General features: G+C 40.9%; 1 protein-coding gene across 7 annotated transcripts in view; it reads left to right on the top strand.

Moving 5' to 3' along the window:
- Positions 1-24,753, top strand: part of FOXN3 (forkhead box N3) — a 207,751-nt gene that overhangs the window by 160,242 nt on the left and 22,756 nt on the right. For 4 of the 7 annotated variants that reach the window (XM_071557690.1, XM_071557691.1, XM_071557689.1 and 1 more), the window contains one exon: positions 18,812-18,877. The exons of 2 other annotated variants lie outside the window; for them this stretch is intronic. In XM_071557690.1, coding sequence (XP_071413791.1) covers positions 18,812-18,877 — 66 coding nt within the window. The remainder of the gene's footprint in view (positions 1-18,811; positions 18,878-24,753) is intronic. One more of the 7 variants, XM_071557692.1, reaches the window with a different exon arrangement.

Raw genomic sequence — 24,753 nt, forward strand, 5'->3', positions numbered from 1 at the left:
AGAGTTCCCTTTCAGTGAAGATACAGGAATTGTTTGGGTTTTAAAGCCCATTTAACAAATGATGAATTTTATTAATGCATTTGGGTTGACTTCTAAAGAAAAGGGATTCCTAGCTGATATTACTCTGGCTTCTTGCCATGATTGGTGTTTGTGTTGCACTTGTTTAGTTGCCAGGGCCAGGCTGGGAAGAAGCTGAATGAACTTTGAAAGTTTCAAAATGAATTTATTTTATTAAAGAATGTGTTGATGCCAGTGGGTTCTTTGGGTTCATTTGGTTGGTTGGTTTGGGGGTGGAATGTTTTGCTGTTTTGTTGAGGGGTTTTGTTAGTTTTGTTTGGTTTTTTTACATTGGGTAAGAAGTCTTCAATTGCTGCCATAAAAGCATGGGGCAGTAAATTGCGCTTCAGAACAGCACCTATTTCAAACTGCAGCTGAACTACCATATGCCAGACCTGTTTGCCTGCTGCAGCTACTCTGCAAAATTATCATGCAATGGTACATCCTTGGCCACCAGTTATTAAAAAATTATTTTGTGGGATATTATTAAACTGTTTAAAGTAGCTTTTCTTTTCCACCTTCAAGGAAAAGTCTTAAAAGTATTAAACAATGTCAGCACTGGGAATTGGTCAGATGATACAAATGAGAACATGGCATTGGGCACCCAGAGAGCTGGTTCCAGCCTTGAGATTTGTTACTTGTGAGCTCCCAACCCCATTTTAAGAAAATACTCGAAACTAAACAGAACTTATTAACATTAGTTTGCCCTGCTGAGTTGAAAACAATCTCTCTAAATGTGAAAAACCTTAGTAGGTATCAAAGTTAAACCACTTCTAGACATGGAATGAAATTAAAGTGAATTGAAACAAGTTGGATCAGCATGAAGTGACTCTGTTTGTAAAGAGTACTTTGCATTACTAAATCTTTTCACAGCCATAATTGAGAAAAGAATATCGGGCAACTTGACTTACAAAGCTGCTGTTTGCTTCCTCCTCTTACCCTAAAGCAAATAAAATAGGCAGGCTCCCAATTTGGAATCTGTTGAATAAACCCAAATCACTTATGTTCTGTTTAGTTGTTGTGGCAGCAAGGCAAATAGATGTGAAAAGATTAGCCAACAAAAAGGCAAAAACGTTGGGCGTGTTGTAAGGATTTGGAAACCCTGTTAGTAGCTCATCTGTTTTTGGGGCTTCAGGATAAAGGCATGTAGGTAGAAGCAAGCTGAAAGTAAAAAGACCCATCTATGAGATGTGTAGGAATAGTTGTGATAAAGATTTCAGTTTTAGTGTCATCTCTTCCTTTCCTTTCCTATTTCTGTTGCATTGCACCTTCAATAAGTATTGGAAATCACATTAACAAATAGCAAGGGTGTGAAGGAAAGCATGTAAAGAAGAAAATGAATGATTATGTTAGTTTAATGACCAGGTCACTGTCCTGTGTTGCAAAGAAGATCTCTCTGAGACAGGTTTTAGTGAGGACATAAGGTTTCTTACTCAATCATATTTTTAAAAATCTGAGAAATTGTAGACTTCAGGGCAACTACAGCAATTAGCAACTAGCAGTTGGACCAAATGGACTGGAGTTGGACCAAGGGTTGGACTTGATGATCTCGGAGGTCTTTTCCAACCCAATTGATTCTATGAATTACTGTCAGCCAGGACACATGTAGTAAGAGGCAGTCTTTACCTCAAAAAGCTTGTAGAGTGAGTACACTGGCCAGGCAGCCCCTGCAAGAGAGAAAAATTAAGCTTTGTCGATTTGGAAGAGAGGATGAAACACATTACCCGAAACCAGTGTCTGCTTGGAAATAGGATGTGAAGTTGAGGCTGTGCTACTCCCAAGGTTTTGCTGGCACAGGTTTGCTAGACGTAGGTTTAGCTGAAATAGTTTTGTTCCCATGTATCTTACTGTAGCATCCATCCTTAAATAGGAGCCCAGAGTTTAACAGAGGGTATCCAGTGGATTGAGCCTTCCCATCACTGCCTTCAGGTCTGATGTACTTTAGTTGGAAATTGATAAATGGAGTGGTAGAGAATTGTTGCTGTGATATGAATTATTCCCACTGTTATTAAATAATAAACATGACCACAGCGACCTACTCACTCTCTAAACTGGATTCCTTCTGTGCCTTAATCTTGGTAATGGCTTCATATTTGAACTACAAAATGTCATGTGTGAGCTGTGAGCTTCTGAAGAAGGGATCAGCAGAAGGAAGTTAGTAGATTGATACCATATCATGTATCATAAAGTACGGTAGTAAAAAGCCCCAGGAAATTATATTTCTTAAGTAATGCAATCAGAGTTGCACTTAGACAGAGAAGATTGCTTTGTATTTACTAGCTGTGTTTACTGCTTTTTCTAATGTGCCTAAGGAAACTTCAGGAAGTGGAAAATGGAGTTCTAGACCTGAATCTGTACAGTTACTTTTGGGAGTAACAGAGCAAAATGAGTGAGCTTGATTTGCTACACAGCAGATGCCAGGATTATATGATGTGGAAGGAATTTTTTACTTTTAAACCCTTTCAGTGTGATGACATGCAGGGGAGAGGAAGGAGGGGCTGACGTAAGTGCCCTCATGTTTTTTTAACCTCTTCAATGCTCTGAATCCAGAAATACCAGTTGATTCATGCAAGCACAGCCTGACTGTGTAGGTGGACGCTACCAAAACAGTAATTAAATGTAGTGTATGTTTCTGGACTAGAGCTAAAAGGGAATAGAAAATAGTACTATTTATTCTGTGGTTTATAACTGTGCTGCTATAAACAGAAAATACAGCAAACAGAGAGAAACGGAGTTTGCATGAAAATTGATGAAGAATACAGTGTGTAATCTTTGGTATTAATGCATTATTTAAAACGAGTTTAGCAAGCTATGAAGCTTTTGATTATAGTCAGCTTGTAAGAGTGCTCTGCTACATTGTGCAGCATCTCAAAATAAAATGGACCAGCAGTTGTTTACAAAAGCTAAAAACTTTCAAGACCAGCTCATGAGAGGAGCAGATGATATTTGGTCATTGTATTGTGGTCTTGCAGTCCACAAGGTGCCATGTTGGGCTGATTCATGGGGCTCCATTTGCAGAGGCATCATAGTGAGCACCTGCACTGAGAGGAGAGGAAACATTAGAATGAACTTTCTTGTGTTTTGTGCTGTCTTTAGTAAATGTCATTGACTGCTGCTATACTTAAGGAAAGTGACAGGAGTATATCAAGGCCTTTATTAAAATAAATCAGTGTCCTTTGCAAGCGATGATCCTTCCATTCAGGATAGCTTTCTGTGTTGGCTGTGATAAGGGGAAAGAGCCAAGCAGGTTCAGCCCCCGGTGTTTGGGATGGGATCACACAGGGCTGGGGAGTGCCTGCTGAGCCAGCAGCCCCAGTGTGCTGCTGTGGTGGGAAGGGCCAGCACGCTGCCCTGGCACCACGTTTCACTCCCATATCTGCTCCATTGTGCAACTGAAAACTCCTGCAAACGGAGAGGTGCTCCCGCTGCCCTGCAGGCAAGGTGCTTCCCCCACCACCTCCCCTTCCCACACAGTGTGCTGGGGTGCTAGAGTGTTTTACTTGGACAGGAAGGAATGTTTTCTTCACTAATGTAAGGACAGTGAAAATACTTTCTTGCCAAAGGGAGATAAAGGGGAGGAGGTGGTGGGCTGCTCTAAAGCAGGGACAATGTGAAACCTCGGATGCCAAAGTCTTATGATGTTTCTCTTTTAGGCACTAATAAAGCTCAGGGTGACTTAATATTCAAAACCTGTTGAACCTGTTGGCAAGAACAGAGCCCTAGATCCTCATTGCAGAGGGTTTGTTTGTTGCTACCAACTGCATTTCAATTGCCTAGTGATAGTGTTTGTTTTCTTGGAATTTGCTTTCTGATGCAATGTTCCAGCAGTCCTGACTGCAGCCCTGCAGAGTTGGAGTTACTGTGGACCATGGTACAGTGGGGCTGTGGGCACCCCACAAGCCCAGCCCTGCTGTGGGGAGGGTGACAGCAGAGGAGGGAGGAGTGAGTGTTGTGGCTTCAAAAGGGCTGCGTGTGGGAAACCAGGGAAAACTGTAGTTGCTTCCTACTCCCACTGGCAGGCACGGTCAGCATTAAACCCGTGCCTTTTATAGGAACAGTCTGACCTACTTATTATTAAGGCATTGTATTTCAGTGCATAGCTATGGCTGTCTGCCCCAGAGGGATTGTGTTTCCAGCCCTGCCAAAGCTTAGGCCCCAGCCATGTCCCAGCCTTCTGGGGAGTCTTGGGCAGGGCATGTTGATGTGCCTGTCTGGTGTGGGGAGCTCTGGTACCACAGCAATGGGTACCATTTACCACTTACCCTGTGGGAAAAGGGAAAAGGCCTGCTGCAAAAACTGACATATGTCCCAAAGGAACATGAAAATAGAAAGAAAATTGGAGAGGAGTGATGTTTGTATGTTATGTAAGGTTTTGACCAAAAACTTGGTTTTGATTGCACTCTGTGGCATGGAAGGACAAGCCGCTAATGGCAGTAGCTGTGGGTAGACTTGGGGTATCTGAGAAGAACACTGTTTTGCCAGCTTGTGAAATGCAGAGTTGGTTGTAGTTAGCTGCCCTTCCCTAGCCGCATTCCTGAAACACAGGAAAGGGCTAGTTTGAGAAGAATACATGCAAATGAGCAAGTTGGGAGAAGACCAAACATCTCCCAGGCACTCAGCAATAGGACAAGGGGGCACGGGCTCAAGCTCTGCCAGGGGAAATTTAAGTTGGATATCAGAAAAAAATTCTTTACAGAGAGAGTAATTAGGCATTGGAATGGCCTGCCCAGGGAGGTGGTGGATTCACCGTCCCTGGAGGTTTTTAAACTGAGATTGGACGTGGCACTGAGTGCCATGATCTGGTAAATGGACTGGAGTTGGACCAAGGGTTGGACTTGATGATCTCGGAGGTCTTTTCCAACCCAATTGATTTTATGATTCAATGATTCTATGATCTGCGTGGGGTCAGGGAGGAGCTTTCTCTGTATTTGGTCAGCTGGTGGCTCTGTGTTGATGGGAGATTTGTGCATCTCATGTCATGGGAATGGCATCAGCCATTGTGGGGGGGAATCCTGCAGGTCTTCCATGCCAGGGCTTTGGACTATTATAGCAAATCCAGGTTTCTGTGAGCAGGTTTCTGTGAGCAGGTTTCAAAAGTGTGGTGGTGGATAATATGGGACAGCATTAAGAAATGCCCTTTCTGTGTCAGACCGTTGCTTCTGCTTCTGCTTTGGGGGCCTTTCAGTTTTTCAGAGCTGTTGAATGTCATTTTGCTGTGCCAGCGAGAAGTATCTGCTCCATCGATCTGTAACAGTGAACTCAGACTCTCTGCTGCTCTGAATGAAATACAAACACTTATATGACTTTATAGTAAAAATGGATTTGCTGTTTTGACATGACACCCCAGCTGATTTAAAAGAAAATGTTCTGCTATGTTTTGTAGTGACTCTTAGGAATATATCTATGCAGTTTACATCCTGGAAAGCCAACACAGTTGTCCTAATAGTCAAAGTTTTCTGTGGTTTTGCCCCCTGAAAAACTGTGACATCTTTGGTAGTTGCTGTGTAGCCTTGGCTTTGTGAACCATGGAAGGGGAGAGGTCATGTAGACATGCTCAGGCAGAGTGGTATCACAAGTTTTGCAGAATTCACTTTTTTACCTTTTGCACCTTTTCTCCAGTACCTTGTACTCTCATGCATGTCTCTATTTCTTTGATGTACACATATACCCTTGCCAAACTACTTAATCTAAAAGTTTTGAAAGAAAAGAGAGTATTTCTGTGTTTAAATTCTTGAGAGGCAGTCTGCTATCATAATGATAGTGCTATAGGCTTATTATCCAGAGATCCAAAATGACAGACATCATAGTTAATAGTCATCAGCATCCTTGCTGGCAATCTCAAAGCAGTCCCATCAAAAAGCCTAAGCAAGCTGTGCTGCATTATCATGATTGAGGGCCAGATCAGATTTGATGCTGCTGGCTGGCATGAGTAGCAAACAAAGTTTTCCCACTTCTAAAACTAACTCTATAAATAAGCACTTTGTTGCATTTCAAATACATCCTCACGCTTCTGTTAAAATACCCAGTGGTGACATGAAAACCAACCTCAAACATGTTTCCAGATACTTTGCTGTGAAACTAAAAGGAAGGGAGCTGCTTACATTCATCTCTGATAAAGAAAGACATAGCTCAGTGCATACTCAGCACTAAAAGTTTGGGGATTTATGAATTCCAGCCCCTTTCCAGCCAGTATTAGGTCTAGCAACATTGATTTTTAATCAGATGTAATTACCACTGTTAGTCTGCTCTGCAACAAGTGAGAGACAACTTCTCCCCAGCCATTTTAAGGCTTTACACTTGTTTCCATAACTGTGTTATAGTCCTGTAACTATGAGGTCTGTAACTTTGCTGGAATTTCACTGACAGTTTTGCATAAAATAGAAACATTTTCACTGATGTATTCCCAAAGGAAGAATCTTTGTGGCTTTTTTAACAAAAGCCTTACAATTCTATAGCATATGCCATTAGCATGTTTGTTGTACTGGATGAAATGCTGCACCAGATTTATGAATAATTGTTTCTAAATTGAGGCATCAGGTATTTTTTAGGGAAGGGGAATGGATCCCTTGTAAGGTTTTCTGTTCTGTTGCTGACGGCGTGTGCAAGATAGCTGCTTGCCTGTAAATGATGGCATTAAAATGAAAAGTTAAGTAGAAATTTTTGGTTTTGCAATTGGTTTTCTGGACGTTCACCACCACTATCCTTTGAGATTTCCCTTTCCCCTGGTGAAGACAGGAAGGAGAAAAGCAGAGAGCAGTGAAGTGCAGCAGACTGTGGAGCTTAGAAACACTCCTCATCTTCTGGCCATGCAGGGGGTGAGATGCATTGGGAGGAGCTCCACACGGAGGGGGTAGCAGGGCAGTGGGTCTGTTTGGCGCTGCCATGAGAGGGCAGGGGCTCATTAAAGATGAGTGCACAGAGATGGGAAGGAGGGAAAGCCAAATATGTTCTCTCTGATTTGTTTTGGCGTAATCAATCTGATTACCAACATCATTAATATTTGTTTCCCTAGACAGCCCATGCTTACTCTCACAGACACTCAGATCTGATGATGATCATGTAAGTAAATTGAATTTGTGCTGGCAGAGTTCATATGAACTCTATGCTGTATATATGTGCAGCAGAACTTTCTGAAAGGCCAGAGAGGTGCCTCCTGGGTGCTGCACTGACAAGGATTGTAGAAACTGCTACGTAAAATCAATAAACCAGCTCTCACTAGAGTTTGTTGAAATTTTGGAGTACAAAAAGAAATGTGGGGCTTTTTCTCTGTTTGGTTGTAAACACAAACTTGGTAAGATGACTAAATACTTTCTAAAATTAAGCTCTCTGTTCATGGGAGCTTTTGCCATGCCACCCACTTGGTGGGAGCAATGTCTGTTCCTCCCCAGCAGAAACACAGCTGCCTGGTTTGGGGAGCTGTGTTTGGGGGGCTGCAGAGAAACAAGATCTAGCACCATTTAAAAGGTGGCTTCCCCTCTGGTCTTGCTCTATCCACATGAAAATTGTACAGAAAATTCTTATGATTCTTCTAATGAAAGCACTAGTTTTTTACAAAACTGGCTTGAACTATAGTTAAGCTGCCCAGCTGTTCCAGTCCGGGGCTGAGCCCTTCTGGATGCTGGTGTTCTGATCCTCTTCCATGGGCACTACTCATTCTCTGGCTTGTATACACAGAGAAGTGTTTTCCTGGATTACAGAGGCAGCTTTCACTACTTTCTGGATAAAGCTTTGTTTATCTTTTTTTTGTTTCTTTTGATGTCCATCAACTTACTTTGGGCATGGCATGTGCACAGGGTCAGTTGAATCCCTGCTCAGTGCTTAAAGAGGAGGGGATGAGAGCCCCTTAACTTAACCACTCTATTTTGTGAAGTAACCACACTTTATACCTTTCAGCTAAGGAGCTGAAGGTGTCTGCAAAGGAATTCTGGTTATGTTCTGCCCATTCCTTACTCCTTTGGTAACCTCACCTGTCAGCTTAGTGGCCATTCGGCATCCAAGGAATTTGAACAGGATCATTCATAGCGAATCAGCGGTTGGCAGAAGTGGAATCCTGTGTCTCTTTTATTTTAATTAAAATGTAACAGATAATAGTAAGTAAAAAGTTATTTCAACCATTTTGGGTGAAAAGAAGCTACACGAGAGCAGTTTGGCAAGTTAGAAGCATCCAGAGGGCCTGTAAATGCGACTGCAGCAACGTCTTGCCTCAGTACTTGCTCTTTAGATACTCAGGTGAATTCCTCTCTCACATTGCAGTTCATGGTATTTCATATTTCATCTGCTTTTGAAATGGTCAAGTAAAATCTCCAGTGATGATAATATTGAACTTACACATTACTATATAGCATAGATGGTACTAAATTAACATTAGTGAAGTGTTTACTGGAAGATCTGAGATGCATATGCAGCTGAATTCAAGAAAATATAAGTGAAAACAAGTTTGGTAGATTTTTTCAGCTTTGCAGCGTATCTGCTACAACGTCTCTTCTGTGAACAATGTAAGTAAGAAACAAAAAACTCCTAATAATTAGGATGCAGTGTTTAGTCTTAACATACGGTGTTGCAGTTGTTTTAAATAAATTCTATTATTGTGTATGCTATTGAAGTTCAGTTAAAACTCCACCCTAAGGCTGACTAATTTCACAGTTAAAGTCTCTTCAGTCTTCATGCAGCCTGTGCTCACTGTCTTGCTTTCAGCAGAAGCTTTGACTAAAAAGGCCAGTGCGGTCTCAGAATAATGACTGTTGTAATTTGAGAGTAATTCTTCTACACCATGGGTTATCTTGTAGACATCTGCAGTGAGAACGTCAAGATCTTCAAAGCCTACTTTGTTTTCATGTTGCATGATAGTAATCCTTAAAAAAAGTAGTTGTTATTTCCTGCACTGCCTTGCCATTGGCCTGTTTCTCATCCCTCAGCCCCCTTTGGAAGCTCTCCAGCCAAAGGCCCTAAATGCTGGATTCCCGCTCTTCTGTCATTTCCTTCAGTTGGAAGTCACAGTGGCTTAGGAGGAGTATTGCAGGAAGAGTGGAACCAGTTTTGTCAGATGATGTCAGTGTTGGTGGGGTGTCTTCCTCCATTGCTTTCCTTCAGAGAGGCAGAAGAGCAGCTTGTTCTCAGCCATGTTGTATGTACATCACTCCCTGTGCAGAGTGCTCAGCCGTCATCCACAGACCTGGGCAAGTCCTTGGCATCTCCATGTACAGGCTGGGCCTGGCTCAAAAATAACAGTTGTCAAGTGCCCTGATGGAAAATAGGCTTTAGTCTGCTTCAGTTTGGGTAAGTCTGTGCCTCGTGCTGTTGGTCTTTGATGGGGATACACTTGTAAAAGCTTGGCAAGGGAGAGACAGTTGCCCCAGTAGGAGTTTCCAATGTTTTTAATAATAGGTTTTCAAAACTAGTGATTTGATTGGTTTATTGATTGATTCAGTCTAGTGACTGTTAGTTGGTCTCTATCTTAGGAAGAAGGGAAATAGGTGATATGGACTTAGATTATTTTTCGTTTATAATATGCCTGCCTGACTTGTACATAACTCTACAAAAAAAAGTGATCTCTTCTCTCAGGTGCGACTTTACTTGATAATTAGCACTAACATACCTTCATTTATCCCCTGTCTCTCCTGGGGGAAAAACACCTAATCTAGAACTGGAGAGCTCGCCTGTGCTGTCATGGCTGTATGGAGTTCACCCCAACCAGACTGCATGCCTACTTGTCTGTGCACCTGCTAGTTGTTCATGCTTATACTGGCTTTTAAACATTCTTCTGGTGACAGTTCTAGCTGTCCTGCCTACATCCACACCTTGAAAGCCAGGATTGCCCAGCATACAGAGTGGGAACTGTTGGGCTTGCAGTTGATTCTCCCAGCCTTTCCTATGTTCACAAGGAAGCCCCTGTGCACAGACCTCCCTAAGCTTTGGGCCAGCATCCTGGACCTCTGATTCTCCCAGTCCCCAATGTACAAGGTTCCTGTTGGCACCTCTCTGCCCCTTCCTGCCTGGACCTGCCCCACTGTCCTGCAGAAGAAAGCAGAAGAGGGAAGGGGCAAGAGTTTGAACAGTTTATATGCAGGCATGGGGGTGCAATCAGAGAGGTGACAGCACTTCCAAATCAGGTCTCACGTCACTTGCCCATTGACTTTTCTTCTTGAGTGCCTTGGTTCCAGTGCTGCTGGAGTATGTTATGGCCAACTCTTCTTCATTGCACGAGAAGTCTTCCTTACATGCTTAAGGCAGCTGCCACAGGGCTCAGGCTGGCTCTGCAGTTGTCTCCTGCAAGTGCAGACAGATCTTCAGACATCCTGCTTGAGTTTAGCAGCTCAGGACACAGAACATGCTAGAAGCTGATACTCATAGTCCTGTGTGTTTGTACCACAGCCCCTAAACTTGTTGCAAGTCACCTTTGACATAAAATGGTATGAGGTCTGGTCTTGCAGTGTCAGACATCACCCTGGTGCTTCTGCAGGTTTAGGTACATAAGCCTTTGTACAACTAGACTTCACTGGCGTAGTTGCTTGATGACTCTGTTTTTGTGCTCTTTCCCATTCTGTAACAGTTTTGCAAAGAGCTTACCTGCCCTAGAGAAGCAGTTTGGAAGGCATCCTCTGGAGAGTCACTTGCCCTGGGTCACATTGTGAGCAGCAACACTCTGTAAATACTTCTGAAAACTCACATTCAAACTTTTTCCTTTATTTCAGCTTCTGATAGAAGAGTTTTAGCAAATTACTGTTCCAGTTAGTGAAGACACAGTCATGTCTTCAGCAAGTGTTGCTTTACTGAAATTGTCTTTAAGCTTCATAGTTCTTCTGCCTTGCTTTTCACCCCTGCATCCCATGATTACCCCATATTGATAGTCATACTTCTTCTCTGCCTTTGTTTTGTTTAACTGAGCAGGCCACGCTTTCTGTTCTCTGTCCAGCTTGGGGTTTTAAGCTTTTCTGTTCTTACTTTCAAGGAGTGCATCTTTTCTGCTTTTCTCTGGATACAAGTTTGAGCTATGTCTTGGAGCAGTGACTTGCAGGAGCTGCAGCCTCCCACATACTGAGGTCCCACATAATCAGCCCAGTCAGTTTCCCAGAGGTTTCACAGGAACCATTTAGTTCATCAGAACTTGCTCTTTGGAAATAATAGGTCTTAAACAAAATTAGGCCTGCTGTTATCCTTCCCAGTTAATCTAAACTAAATCATTTCATGGTCCCCTGTTCCAAAGTCATCCTCATTATCTAAGACAAAGAGCAGAATAGAATCTATTCTTATTCATTCAGCAACATGGGTAAAGAAACTTGTCAGCTGTCACATACAGGAATGACTGGTCTTGCTGTGGTTAATAACATTTGTTCTCCAATCTATACTGCAAAGTTAGTGTCCCTTGTTGATGTAATTCCCATTTCAGTAATGATGTAGAGCTCTATCTAGATCCTTATCTGGTGTAAGAAGTCAAGAGCAGACCCAGTGTCTCTTAGTAGTCTTGTTTGACCATCTCTCTGCAGCATTTCCAAACATTTTCATTTTATTGTTTCCAAAGTCTGCTGCTTCATTATTGCGTGACAGTATCCTACCCTATAAACCCCATATTTCTTTTCTTTGAAAAGCACAGACCTTTTGACACTTGTTTCAATAGTAATTGCTGTTCCACCCTGTTTGTGAATTTTCCTGTAATAACAGTAATGCCTTGAGTTCCCCTTCCATTATGTGAGTCTGCCTTTGTTAATAGCACACAGCTATTTTAGCTGCTGGATTTTTTGTTCACCTTTTCTGCTCTTATTTTGGTTTTAGACTGCATTTGGCTCCCTAGTTATACTATATACAGTGCTTTCACTGGCAGTGTCACATGCCTGACCTTCTCATCATTAGTAGCATTTTTTTTCTTTAAATCCCCCAAATCCCCTTCTCGCTGTTGTTTGAATGTTTATCTGACATTTCCCCCCCTTGCCTTCTGGATCCCAAAATTCATGTTCACATCAAGGTCTATCCTTGCTGTGTTCATGATGTGGTTCTAGCAGTTGAATATTTGGGTGAAGCTCCCCTGAAGACTCATCTTGCAGTGAAAGTACACAGAAGCCACCATGTATGCTGAGCTAGTGGCTGAGAGAGGCGGGGGAACTGTACACATTTCCTCAAGGGTCACTCAGGCAGTGTGAAATCCATCAGTTCTTTTCCAGCTGGCATGTCCTGCACTTGCTGGACTAAAAGACATCCTCTGTTCTGAAGGTCTGGTGGACATGAGTGGATTTTGAAATAGCAGTGAGAAGGAAGTGAGTACTTCCAGCTGGTATGGGGCAGTAAGGTGTGGTTTATTTGGTCTTGTATGGTCAGAGTTTTGTGGAGGGCTTCCTCCTGCCAGCCCTCCTGCTTTGCTGGAAGAAAAACCTACTGTTAGCAGCAGGGACAAAGCTTGAGCAATGATGACCTCAGTGTCCCAGAGATAACACACATCTGCATAACTGGGTACAAAGAACATGTGTGTTCATGTGTAAGTGTACTCTTCAGTCAAAAAAAGTATGTGTGCAACCTGTAAGGCTACAAGGAGTTACAGCCCTCATAATCCCATCTTCCACTGTAGAAGCTGAGGCTGCAGCAGTCAGTTAAGAAGATGGTTGTTGAAATTCCTGATCACAAATTAGGTAAGTACATGATGGAACAGCAAATTGTTTCTCTCTTCTGTGCTAGCTCACTGTTTAGTATTTTCTTTAAGTGCTATTTTCTGGTCAGTACTACAAGCTGCACAGGCTGAATGGAGTCAAAAAAGACTTTACTGTTTCCTTTATAATGGGTAAATTTTATTTGCATATCCTTTGGCACTGATAATTAAGCTTGTCAGTAATGTGCATCAAAATGAAAAAAATACTTTTAAATTAAAGGAACAAAACCACAGCAAACATCTCCACCCTGTTTTTAAGCAGAGTATATATTGTAATACGTCATTTTTATGTGTAAGATGTATATCTCATCTCTCTTTAGTCAGCTGTCTCTTAAAATATTTTTGTCTTGCACCAGTAAAACACGTTTCAGTGTTGAGTCAGTCTTTTAACAATTAAATGATCTTAATCTCTACTCCTGAGATGAAAAGTTAGCTTTCTGAATGGTAAATGAGCCTCTTTGAGTTTGTGCATGTGTAAGACCTTCTGTAACTCTTTCTGCTACCATTCTTTTTATTAAAGTTGGTATTTTTAACAAGAGTGTGTTGCAATTGTTTGTTTCACAGTTTTTCAGCTGATAAAATTGTATTGTTAGAGAATGGAAATCATATGTGTAGCTTTATGACAATACAAATGTAACAAAATAGAGGAGCAGGAAGAAGGTTTCTGTTAAAAATGTTCTGTTTTTTTGAAAATTAGACCTCTCAGAATAATTTGTGCCACAGCTTATTTGGCAGTGCCAGAAGTGAACTTAAATAGGGAAAATGATTTGTTCATTTAGCCCCATACCTTTCTTCTTCTGTGTCTCATACTAGATCCTTTCAAAGGAGTGGGAGAACCACTGGGACTGCCAGAGCAGTTGTGTATTGCTAGTGAAAATACTTCCTCCTGGCCGCTATTGTATAGCTTCTAGAATTCTCATTTTTGATCTTTCATGCACTTCTGTTGAGATCTGAATATGATTTCTCGTTTCTTCCCAAGATCTTGGTTCTGAATCCTAGTGGCTTACCTTATGCTTCCACAAGTATTCTGTTTATTTTAAGAGATTTTCTCAACCTTATTTAAATATTTCAGAAGTGGACTCAGTGGCATCCTACACCAAGGAGTTTGACAGTTACAGTTCTTGCAATTCTCTTCAGGTATTTCTTTCTATCTTGCACATTGTAATTTTATTTCAACAGCTGTGTTCTTATTCTGTCATTACGCAAAATAAATCAAAAATATAAAAGGGTAAAAAACGAATGGGAAAAAAGCCTCCTCTCTGTTCATTATTCTCTATGTCTTTGACCTAACATGACTCATACCAAGGTTAACTATCATGATGTGGGAAGGAAAAAGACACATCTATTAACAGACAAATAAAATAGGGCCAAGCTGCTATTTGCTCTGTTGCAGTTTATTAAGCCGGAAGGTAAAAGGTGGAAGACAGAATGTTGCTTTTGCAACATTTTCAAGCTACTGAAAATTGAAAAAACCCAATAATCAAATCATGAAACTGTGTAGGAATGGTCAGTGCTAGGAAGTGAGTCAGGGGGTAAAAAGCCTGATCTTGGAGATGAGGAATAAACTGGACTTCTGCCTCCTGAGTACAGTGGCAGTGAGTTTTAGGCATTCCACCTAGAGTAGAGCATTTAAATGGAAAAAAGCAGTGGAGGATGCTGAGACAGAGTAGAATGGGCCAAGAACTAGCACACTAATTAGTGAAGTTCTTTACAAAAATAGTTGTATTTTAGATGTAGTAACTTAAAATAAGATCTTATAAATTCCTTCATGATGAGATAACATAGCTATGGTTGTAGTATACAGATGGTGTGATTTATTTACTAACCACATTTTTTTTCATCACTTGGCAGTAGCATTTTAGTAATACCTAAATATGCATCTTAAATGCCTCTCTCTGGGCATCTGTACTGGAAAATTCAGGCCATGGTTGCTTTGAACTGCTTCAGCTGCTATTTTCTTTAAACTTTATAGTGTGGTTGTAAAGATAAATACCCTTAAGCAAAATCAAGAGGGGACTGTTACACTAATTTTTATTTAGTTGGGCAGGGATGGATTTGAAGCAGTTAATGAAACCAGATCAAAGTTTGAAGTAATATCAAAATAATATGAATTATTATAAACCACTTTCTCTCTCTATGAAATGAACTGGGATCAGAGATCACAACCTAATAAAACAACAACTGTCACATTCAGCTTTCTCATGTACCTGTTTTTAATTATTTTTTGTCAGTTCTAGAAAAAAGAATCTGCTACCTGAGCGTTATCCTCTGCATTGCTTGTTTGTAATCTCATGCCAAAATATTTCATGCCTACCATTTTTCTACTTCACATGTCTGTGCAAGGCAGATTCTGATCTGTACAGGTAACATGCAAAGTGGAGTTTGGCTCAAAGCACGTCTTGACAATATGCATAGATGTAATTCCACAGAGTGATAAATTGGGGGTTACTTCCTCAGTGAAAGAATTTGGTGCTGTTTACAGATTTGGTGTTCACTTTCAAACACTCTGCTGACAAGGGACATGAATCTAAAATGCAGCAAACAGCCCTGCCATGAGGTTTGTGCCACCATTGGTATCATCTCCATGAAAAGTTTTGTCTTTGAAAGCAATGCTGACAAAAAGACTAGTAGGTTCACACTGCAAGGGGAGGTACTGCAGCTGTAGTGGAATTCCTGCCCCTTTGTGGCTTTCATTCCTTATGAGTTTGTGTAAGTACTTCAGGTTTCTTCCAGGTCCTTTCTGGTCCCTTGTGGAGGACCCTTGGTGTATGAGGGACTACGTATGGAAACTTCAGATTGTAACGTGAAGCACCAGGTGTAGAGATAGACAGCAGTTGTTTGTTAGGAAGAACTGTGTCTGCTGGAAATTCTTGTCATTACTTTTTTGCCACTCTCCAATGTTATCTGTTTGAAACTTTGACATACTCTTACTTCTTTTTACAACACCCACAGTCCTTCCTTTTCTTTGTTGTTTCTTACTTGCCTCTTTCACAGGGAAGGCTGGACGACATCTTCTTTGCTCTAGCAAGACATTAACTGTTTGTGTATGCAGTCAGTTCACCACTTAGTTGAATTAGCAAAGGAAGAAACCAGAATGGATTCATTTAAATACTTAATTTTCTATATTCCAAAAACATTGTATGTAGTTATTTTTAACCTGGTTTCCTAGGGAAAAATGTTCCTGCAATCATTTTTCACTAACCACCCACTGCTAATAACTTCAGGAGCCTTTGTGTTGATCACAGACTTCAGGTGGGGCAGAGATCTCAGTTACGAAATCCACAGCCTCACAGAAACAGACGGGGAGAGGTAGAAGGAAGAGGAGAAGCAGTTACCAGGCTGGTGGGGCTGCCATGTGAGGTCAGCCCTTACTGCCAGAAGTGAGAGGAACCGCAGGGAGGAGCCTTCACAAAGATGGCTGCTGTGGGGAAGGGGCCATCAGTGCGGGACACTGTTGAGTACCAGAAGCTAAAGCAGGAAGGGCCAGTCCCAGCAAAGGTGCCTTTCTTCACCTGCCTTCGGTGCTGCTCCTCATGACTGCTTCTTGGCTCTTCTTGACATGCTGCTGAGGAGAAATGATGAACGTAAATGCTGCACAAGAATGTACCCGCCTTTCAGTTGCCCTTGGACATTGCTTCTGCACCTGTTTGTGTGGTCTCAGAGTGCTGGCCCTCAGCCCTTTGTCTCCCTTCTGTACCAGTCTCTCCTTTTTCTTGTCTCCTTGCAGTAGGACAATCCAAAACATGTTGTCGTGGATCCTACTGACACCATCCTTGGTGCTTGTCTTCAAGCCCTCTTACCTCTGTCAAGGCATTATGGCATAGCTGTCTGGTTTCTTCAGGCATATACCAATAGAAACAGAGCTAGGCACTATAGCAGGTGTGGATGGGCTTGAAACATGGCTGTGCTGTGGGAGACAGCTGCTGCAGATGCAGACCTGTGTTGTGAGCAGCTCATGTTCACGTCCTGACGACATTACAGAAACATGGTGGTGCCATTAGTGGTCCAAAGGCTGAGTGTTAACCTTTCAAGATAAACTCATTGCATCAATTTTATCTCAAATCACAGGGTTTATTACACAAACAAAACCCAAAGTCATCAGAAACGTTGTTTTTTCTGATAGTGCCCTTTTATTCTTTCAACAGCAAGGTTAACATTATACTGCAGTATTACCCAGTGGAGGGACCATATTTGAAGGAAAACAATAAACCAAAATTTCGAAACAGCCAATAAACAAGTGCTGAAGTTGGCTGTATGAATTATGGTACAGTGACTTCAACTTCTAACAGTCTTCTGATTTTATGGTATGAAAGAGGTGGAAGAATTCTGGTTTGGTTTGTCTTTTATTTTTCACATTTCTTCACTGTTTTGTCTTGCTTTTTAACATCAGATAAATTATCCTTCTTCAGTTTGACACCACACACTTGCTGTGTGGTTTGTGGACCCAACCCTGCAACATGGCACATGTTTGGGAGTGAAGCTGTTTGGAAATGGCACTTTCAGCATAGATAATTGCAGCAGGAATGCTGCTTTTGAGGTATCTTCAGACTTGAAGATGAACATAAGTTGGTAAAGCTGCTTTTCTCAGTAGTGTGCTGGTGACTATTGGAAAAGAGTATGGTAACCTGTCCAGAAGATGCAGGCACCTTTATACTAAGGTGTGGGCACCTTTTATACCAAGTCTGCTGCTGCTTCAGCTTCAGTTTTGCACCTGCTCCACTGTTTCTGTTTTTACTGTTTCAGCAATTAAACAATTTAGTAGCCTTTAGAAGTATGTTTGCAACTATTCGTAGAAAAGTAGTGCATACTTAAACTAATTTTAAAAATCTCTTTTTTTAATTCACTGGTCAAGTGAGTTTCTGTTTGGCTTAAGCAGATTTTGAAATCCTGTCTACGTCATTTGTCTTGTTAATAAATTACGGGGCTCTTTATTGCACATCACATTATTGGGAATAGATTTGAAATATATAAAGATCAAAAATACCCATATTTTTAACAGTGATAAATAATTTTCTGACATAATAGCCAGAATAAAGTGCCATGAAGCTATTACTAGTAAATTAAATTTTTTTGTATGTAATTTGGTATAAATACTGACAAGCTGAAAAAAAACGACCTAACCCGAAACAACAAATGCATACTCATTAGTCATTCAGTTTAGCAGCACAGAGGCAGCAGTCAGCCAGGGTGTGCGTTTTTATGTCTGCTTCAATTGCACACTTCATTTATTTGGACATGGCAGAGGCGGCTTTCTCTGTCACACGGCATCACTGCACGATTAGCAAGTTGCGCCCCAGGGCAGCTGGGACGCTTTGCTGGGGCAGATGTTCTTTTCAGCTTACTCAGTGGCGGTTGTGGGGTTGTTTACTGTTGTCATAGCTACCTGCATTTCCATAGCAGCCGAGCTGTTCTGTGTGAAAACAAGTGATATAGTTATAAAAGGATCATATTTTGTTCTGTCTCTATAACTTACCATCTATCAGCTGACTGTTCATGATGGATTCGGAAACCGATTTAAGAATAACAGCATCCAGCTGATGATTTTTGCTTATATTAAAGTGACAGTGGATGAGGATGCCAGTAAGTTGGTGCTTCAGTTCAAATGCTAGTTTCTTTTTTTTTCCTTAACTGTAGCAGTTTGACTTCCAACACTTTCTCAAACTTCGCTGAAATCTTTCTTGACAAATCAAAATGACTGAGTGTCATCTTCTATAGTTGCTCAGGTGTAGGCATTCCTTACACCTTTCCACTCTACTGTCAGCTTATCCCTCTCTCTTGCTTCCAAATTGTGATGTTGCACCTGCTTTCACAGATCTTCTCTAATGGAATCTAATGCTTTCCACAGAATTAAATAGCAAATTGATGAGGCTGACTGCAGAGGTATCATGCACACATGAGCACAAGTATGGTTTGGTGACACAGGTCACTGTGCTCTACTTAGTAGTAGCAATGGGATCACATCCAAGTTCGTGGGTAAATTCAATGTGTGATCAACAAGCCATCTGAATAATAAACTCATACCTTTTCACTGCAGAGATTTGGTTGAACCTATAGTTTAGCAACGGGGGCAAGAAGATTAGCCCAGTTGTAAATAATGTATTTATTGGTTGATTTTTCCAGATCCTGACATTGATGCTGCCACTGCCATGATGCTTTTGAATACTCCCCCTGAGATACAAGCAGGTTGTGAGTAGATATTTCTATAGCATATAGCAACATAGACGTGTAAAGTTAATATTCTCTTTTATAAGTGTACAGCATACCAGATAAAAAGGATTTAATAAAGAAATATAACTTCCCTTGTAGACCCTTACACTTCCTTGACCCTTACATGAGTATAATTTTGTGGTTCATATTACATTCTTTGTTACATGAATAATATTAATCCGTGATCTCCAATGTAAAAGAGGGGTTATTGTTATTCATGACATACACCTAAATGAGTAGCATACTATTATCCATACTGATAGAAAGACCTGGGGCAACAGCCAGGAGAAAGGCAGGGAGAGAAAGAGAGCAAGAGAGTGAAGGGTACATGGCATATGGTTTTATTTTCATTTTGTTTTGATTTGACTCCCATCGTGTGAGTTACCACAGCCATCTGGATACTTCCATTCACTTGGGCACTGTTTCAGCTCCTTCCTTGCACACATCCTGCCCATTTTGCCTTTTTTTTTTGCTCTGACTGATGCAAGGAGGTAGGCAGGCTACAGAGAGCAAAGAAAGGTCTCATTTCCCACCTATACTGTCCTCCCTCTTCTGTGACCAGACCTAAGGTTTTGATGCTGTGTATGAACAGAGCTCTGAAGAGGTCTTGCCCCCTCTGTACTCAGCAAATACTGCAGGAATTGTTCTGCCCCACAGAGCTCGCAGTGAAGGTATTAAATGAATCCATGGTGGAATACAGCTGCACAAAAACAGGGAATACAAGAAAACAAACATTGCTGGTCAGCAAGCACGGTAGTAATGCCAAGTGACAGGCAGCTGTAAAAAATAAAGGCAGAAGTTAAAATAGAAGCCATTATCAAGCCTATCTAACATCACTGCTATTGTTCTAGCCTGGGCAACCAAATCTAAATTCCAGGGGAAGCCTTGATTTGCACTTTGATACTCTGCCTGGGGAAGAGAGTCAATTACCATCAAAGCATTTCCCATGCAGCCAAGGAAAGATATCACCAGCCTACTTAGTGACCCTGCCAGGGGAATGCCTCTTGCAAAGTTTCTCTCAGTAGTGCTTCATACACGAAAAACCTGTCAGTTCTGGAAAGAGAAGAGTGGTCCTTGTCCTCTCCTAAACAGCCTTCAGGGACTGTATGTGGTAAAAGGATCACCAATCCCCTCTTTGTGTAGGAAGCAAAAAGGAAGGATTTTGTTGGGGAGAGGAGGTTATCCTTGGGCTTAGTGGGAAGACTAAAATGAAGCATCTTCCAAAGAATCCCATATTTAAAGAAGCCAGATTTGTGGGACAGAGAAAAGATGAAAAGGAGTTGGTGTAGATTGAAAGTGCAGGGGTAAAAGAGTATTTGAAAGAGGGAAGGGGACACAAAGCAGTATGTGCATAGAAAAGAATGGGGAAAATAGAGTAATATGAACTGGAAGAGCAGGAGAGGATGGCAGACAAGAATGTGAGGAGATCCATAGTATTAAACATCTACTAAACACACTGCAGAGTTTATCACGTGCCCATTTGCCAGCATTGCAGTGGAAGTGATTTGAAGATTTCTACACTGTCGTTTCACAGATGTCACAGTTTGAAGGTTGGCAAATCTTGTACCCCCATGTCACCTTCCCACTGGAATCTTATGTCAGGATGTAAAAAGTGAGTGGGAGATGAAAGCAGAAAGATGGCTCCTCATTCACATTTCTCCCTCCTTGATGTCTGCAAGTAATGAGGCCTTTGGCTGTGCCTTTAAACTCAAATGGAGGGTCTGCTCAGAAGTTCATGAATCCTTCCAAACGTTGGTAGAATTGCCAGAAGGAAAGGGCAGAAGTTTTCATAACCTCAGAGGTCCTTTAAATTACGAAGGAGAAATATTTTGTTGGGTGTGTGAGTGGATAACTTGAGGAAGTAAATCAGCTTGTCCTGTGAATGCAGTTGAGTCTCACTTAAGTACCATATTAGGAAAATCTTATGCAACTTCATTAACTGTTACTGCAAATTAAGAAACAATTGCATGACAAAAATCACACCTAAAATTAATTTTGAAATAAAAGGCCATTTGGTTATAAAGGTTTCACTGCAATATTGAGCATCACCTATAAGCTTATAGTTCCTTCTCTGCTCTGTCAGTGGCTGCAGTGGTTGCAAATCAGGCTGTGAATGATCAGGGCAGTAAGTGCACAGAGACTGACCCCTTGAAGCCTGAGAGTTCTGTTCCTGGTATCAGACTGTGGTGTCAAGTATTTTCATAAGGGCTGCAAGATGCTCCATCTTCTGAAGAAAAGATGTGAAGAGGGAAGGACATGTTTTGCCATTTGGCCACAGGTGTTAATACCTGACTGAAAACTCTCTTGGTCTGAAAGTCTGAATCCAAACATACCATTTAACTGACGTAACAAAGAGTAATTTCACCTTACAACAACTCTACAACTCAGAAAGTTTAAAACTTTGGTCCAGTAAGACCTTTGCCTATCGTACAAACATTCAACCGCTGTTTTGCCAAGTGGATATCTCCAAAGCAGATTGTGACAGAGTCTGGATTCATTTTCTCTGGATGGTTACATATGTTGGCTTTTGACTTTGAGGACATCTCGGATTAAAAGCTGCTTTTCGAGCGGCATAAAAATCCATGTTCATCTCGGCAATGTGGATGCTAAAGGCATCTTGTGGTTGAAGTTAGCTACAGCAATTGCTTGAAGTCTTATTGCAATTTATTCTTCTAATTGAGTCTGTCAGAAAGGAATCCCATCTCAGAGGCATTAGAAAACCAAGAGTAAACTATTCCTGCTTTGTAAGAGATTGTTTAATTAGCTTTACAGTTCTAAATGACCATTTAAAATTCCACATCCGTGTGTGAAACACCTCTAACAACAAATGCATTCTAAAATCATCTTTTGCTTTTATATGAAATCTTGAAATGGTGTCCAATAAACATTGCTTACCATTTACCTTAGTTCCACAGTGCTTAGTTTTCATTCAAAAATCCAAAAAGGCAGAAGAAAAGAGTAAATCACTGTTATTAGGATTATTTTGTGTTTATGTGGGTTTTACTTTATAGATTCATGAAATTGATTGTTCACATTGCTGCTAAAGGTTAGGAATAATGCAACTAGAGTGTTAACATTAGAAATCAATTTCTAAATTATTCACATTTTGCTGTATATTCACAACCAAATGCTTCTAGATTGTAGCTGAAGGCAGAAGTTCAAAGTAGCCAGCTGTGTACAAGTTTCTAGTGAAACATGCAATCCAGCTGGCACCATGAGTTAAATTGTGAAAGGTACTGTGATATGCTAAGGAAGGGCATGTAGGAACACAGATTTAATACTTCTTTTGCCTCTGTTTATCAAAGTCCTTGTGTTTCATCAGGTTTTGTATTGTTTGTTTATGTTTAAAAAGAAACAGCAGCTGGAACACCTGCTTTCCTCAGTAGCAGCTATCACAAGTTACAAATACTTTGTATTTTTATTAGTAGCCAGTTCATGAATATTAATTCCAAAATATGTGATTTGCATTAAAAACTGTCTTTTGACCTTCAAGGGGACTGGGGACTGTCTGGGCCATCTTGGGCAAGTTTCGTCCAATTTCTGAGCCAGGAATCTAATTTGCAGAGAGGACAGAGGAAAAAGGGATGGGGAACAAATGGTGTAGGGCTCCATTTAGAGGTCATGGGTAGTAAGTCAGTGAAGTCCATAGGTTAGTTTTTTACAGTTGTTATTTTGTGTGAAAGATTTTCAACACTTCAATTCTTACCAATGTCTTGAAGGTAACTATTACAAGCTGTCACTCCAGCACAGCATCCCCAGCTCTTAAGAGTGTACCATCCTGAGCATGTCCTACAGTCTTACCAAGCACTGTCCTTTGCCATGATTAAAATGGGGATTGGTTTTGGTGATTTTGCAGTGTGTTTGAATTCCTGAGATTCAGGTCACTGAAATCACATAAGCAGAAACACCTTCTTAATTGTTGAGGTCGTTCTGAATTTGCTCTTCAGGCAGGACCAGTGGGAGGTGAGTATGGGCAGTGCATTGGCTGCTACTGCTGGTGAACAGTGCTGGGGTCAGAGGGATTATCCTGGAAATACTGATTTAATTCAAGGAGCTTCTCACTCAGTGCTATTACACATAGCTTTGAGTTCATGCATAATCCTTTGCCCATTGCTATGTCATTTGTGAATTGCACATAAATATATTGCTCAAACTAAAGTTTAATACTGCAAACAGCTATAAAACAGTGCTCATAGAAAGAGTGTGGGTAGAAACCAGGAAACTGAGTCCTCTCCCTGCTGAGCATCCATCTTCCGATTTCAGTACTGCCCATCACTAATTCAGCTTGTCTGCAAAGGGGTGGCTTTCAGAAGACTTTGCAACACTGGTTTAGTGGGTGGTTCCTTACAGCAAATGGAAGTGCTGTGCTAAAGGTGTTTGGGATACGAGCGTGGAGTTTTGCTGGGTGCTGCTAAAAAAGCAGGTTTTCCAAGGTGAACCCAGTGTTTCTCTGGTTTGGAAATCTTTATTAATCTTTGTCTGAAAGCATATAAACCCCAGACTAGATAGGTGTATTTTAAATTTGGTGGGAGGAGACGTAACTCCCTAAAGAGATCTACTAATACTTTACCTCTGTGCTTCTAAAATTGTACCCCAATGAAATTTGCTTTTTACGCTAATGCAAGTGGACTGCATATGTGAAAGATATATATAGATATATACAGGAATGAAGACCAAAAAAAATGCCTTAATGACAGTTAGAAATTCTCCAAATAAGATAAAAAGAACATGCTGTTTCCTTGAGAGATTTCTGTGTGAAACTTGATAACTCTGATGTTGTTTATAATGCATGTGGACAAGTCACTCATTGTTACTTAGTAGACAGCTTCCAGCCTAACTTTTAATATCAGAAAAGGATAAATCTTTGACAGTAAAATGTCTCATAAAGCTGTTTTTGCTGACAATTTTGCAGCAAAGGAAAAACTAGGAAAAAGCATTTTCATAAGGTTCAAGCTTTCCAATCCAGTTGCTGGGTTTTGGTTGACATTTTTTTGGAGGGGTTGTGGGGGGTTCGTGGGTTTTTTTGGTTTTGTTGTTTTTTGATTTTTATTTTTTTGGTTTTATTTTAACTTTGGTGTTTAAGTGTTAAGTCATTAAAGTGATGGAATAGAATTGTAAAGAAAACTTATATTTATGAAATACTTTCTACTTCCTTCCCCCTACTCCTCATAATACTCTTAAGGCAAGGTATGAGTGTGATAGGATTATCAGGATACATTTCTTTCCCCCACCTCATATTTTTGTTGAGAGTCAGTGATTTGTTGGATGCATTCTAGAGTCACAGTTCGTAAGGAATTTAAGAGCTGTAAAATTGTCCTTGAGCAGTAAAATAGAAGTTCAGCAGATGGCATCAAATTTATGCCTGGGATAAGATAGTTCAAGTGAATAAAGTTACACATTTGGCAGATAACATTTGCTTTTGGCAACTTGTAATGTCCCATCAATTACACATCATCAGCAGTTTCCTATTTTCAGTTCTTGTAGCCTGAGACAAAGTACTCTGCTAAACTCCACTGGAGGAAATCTTGGCAGAAGAGCTGAAGCTGACAGATACCAGCACAAACTCAGTACCTCTTGTCTACTATGATTTCCTCTGTGCTCCAAGAGATGGGTCAGGAAAGAGAGCCCTGAGATAAATGCATGTGCCATATGATGACAAAAGAAGCAAATAACCAGTCTATCCCTACAAGATCCTTTCACACTCTAATATTCAATTTTTTTAAAGTTCATTTTCAATAAATACTGTTCAGTCTTCATCACTGTCTTCATTGGCTACCTTGAGCTAGACAGTTTGATGAAGTGTGTGCTTGTTTCTCAGATGACACAAAGAACATGTTATGTTTGTTACGCCTTTC

This window comes from Pithys albifrons, chromosome 6, assembly GCF_047495875.1.
Source record: "Pithys albifrons albifrons isolate INPA30051 chromosome 6, PitAlb_v1, whole genome shotgun sequence".
Classification (NCBI taxonomy): Eukaryota; Metazoa; Chordata; class Aves; order Passeriformes; family Thamnophilidae; genus Pithys; species Pithys albifrons.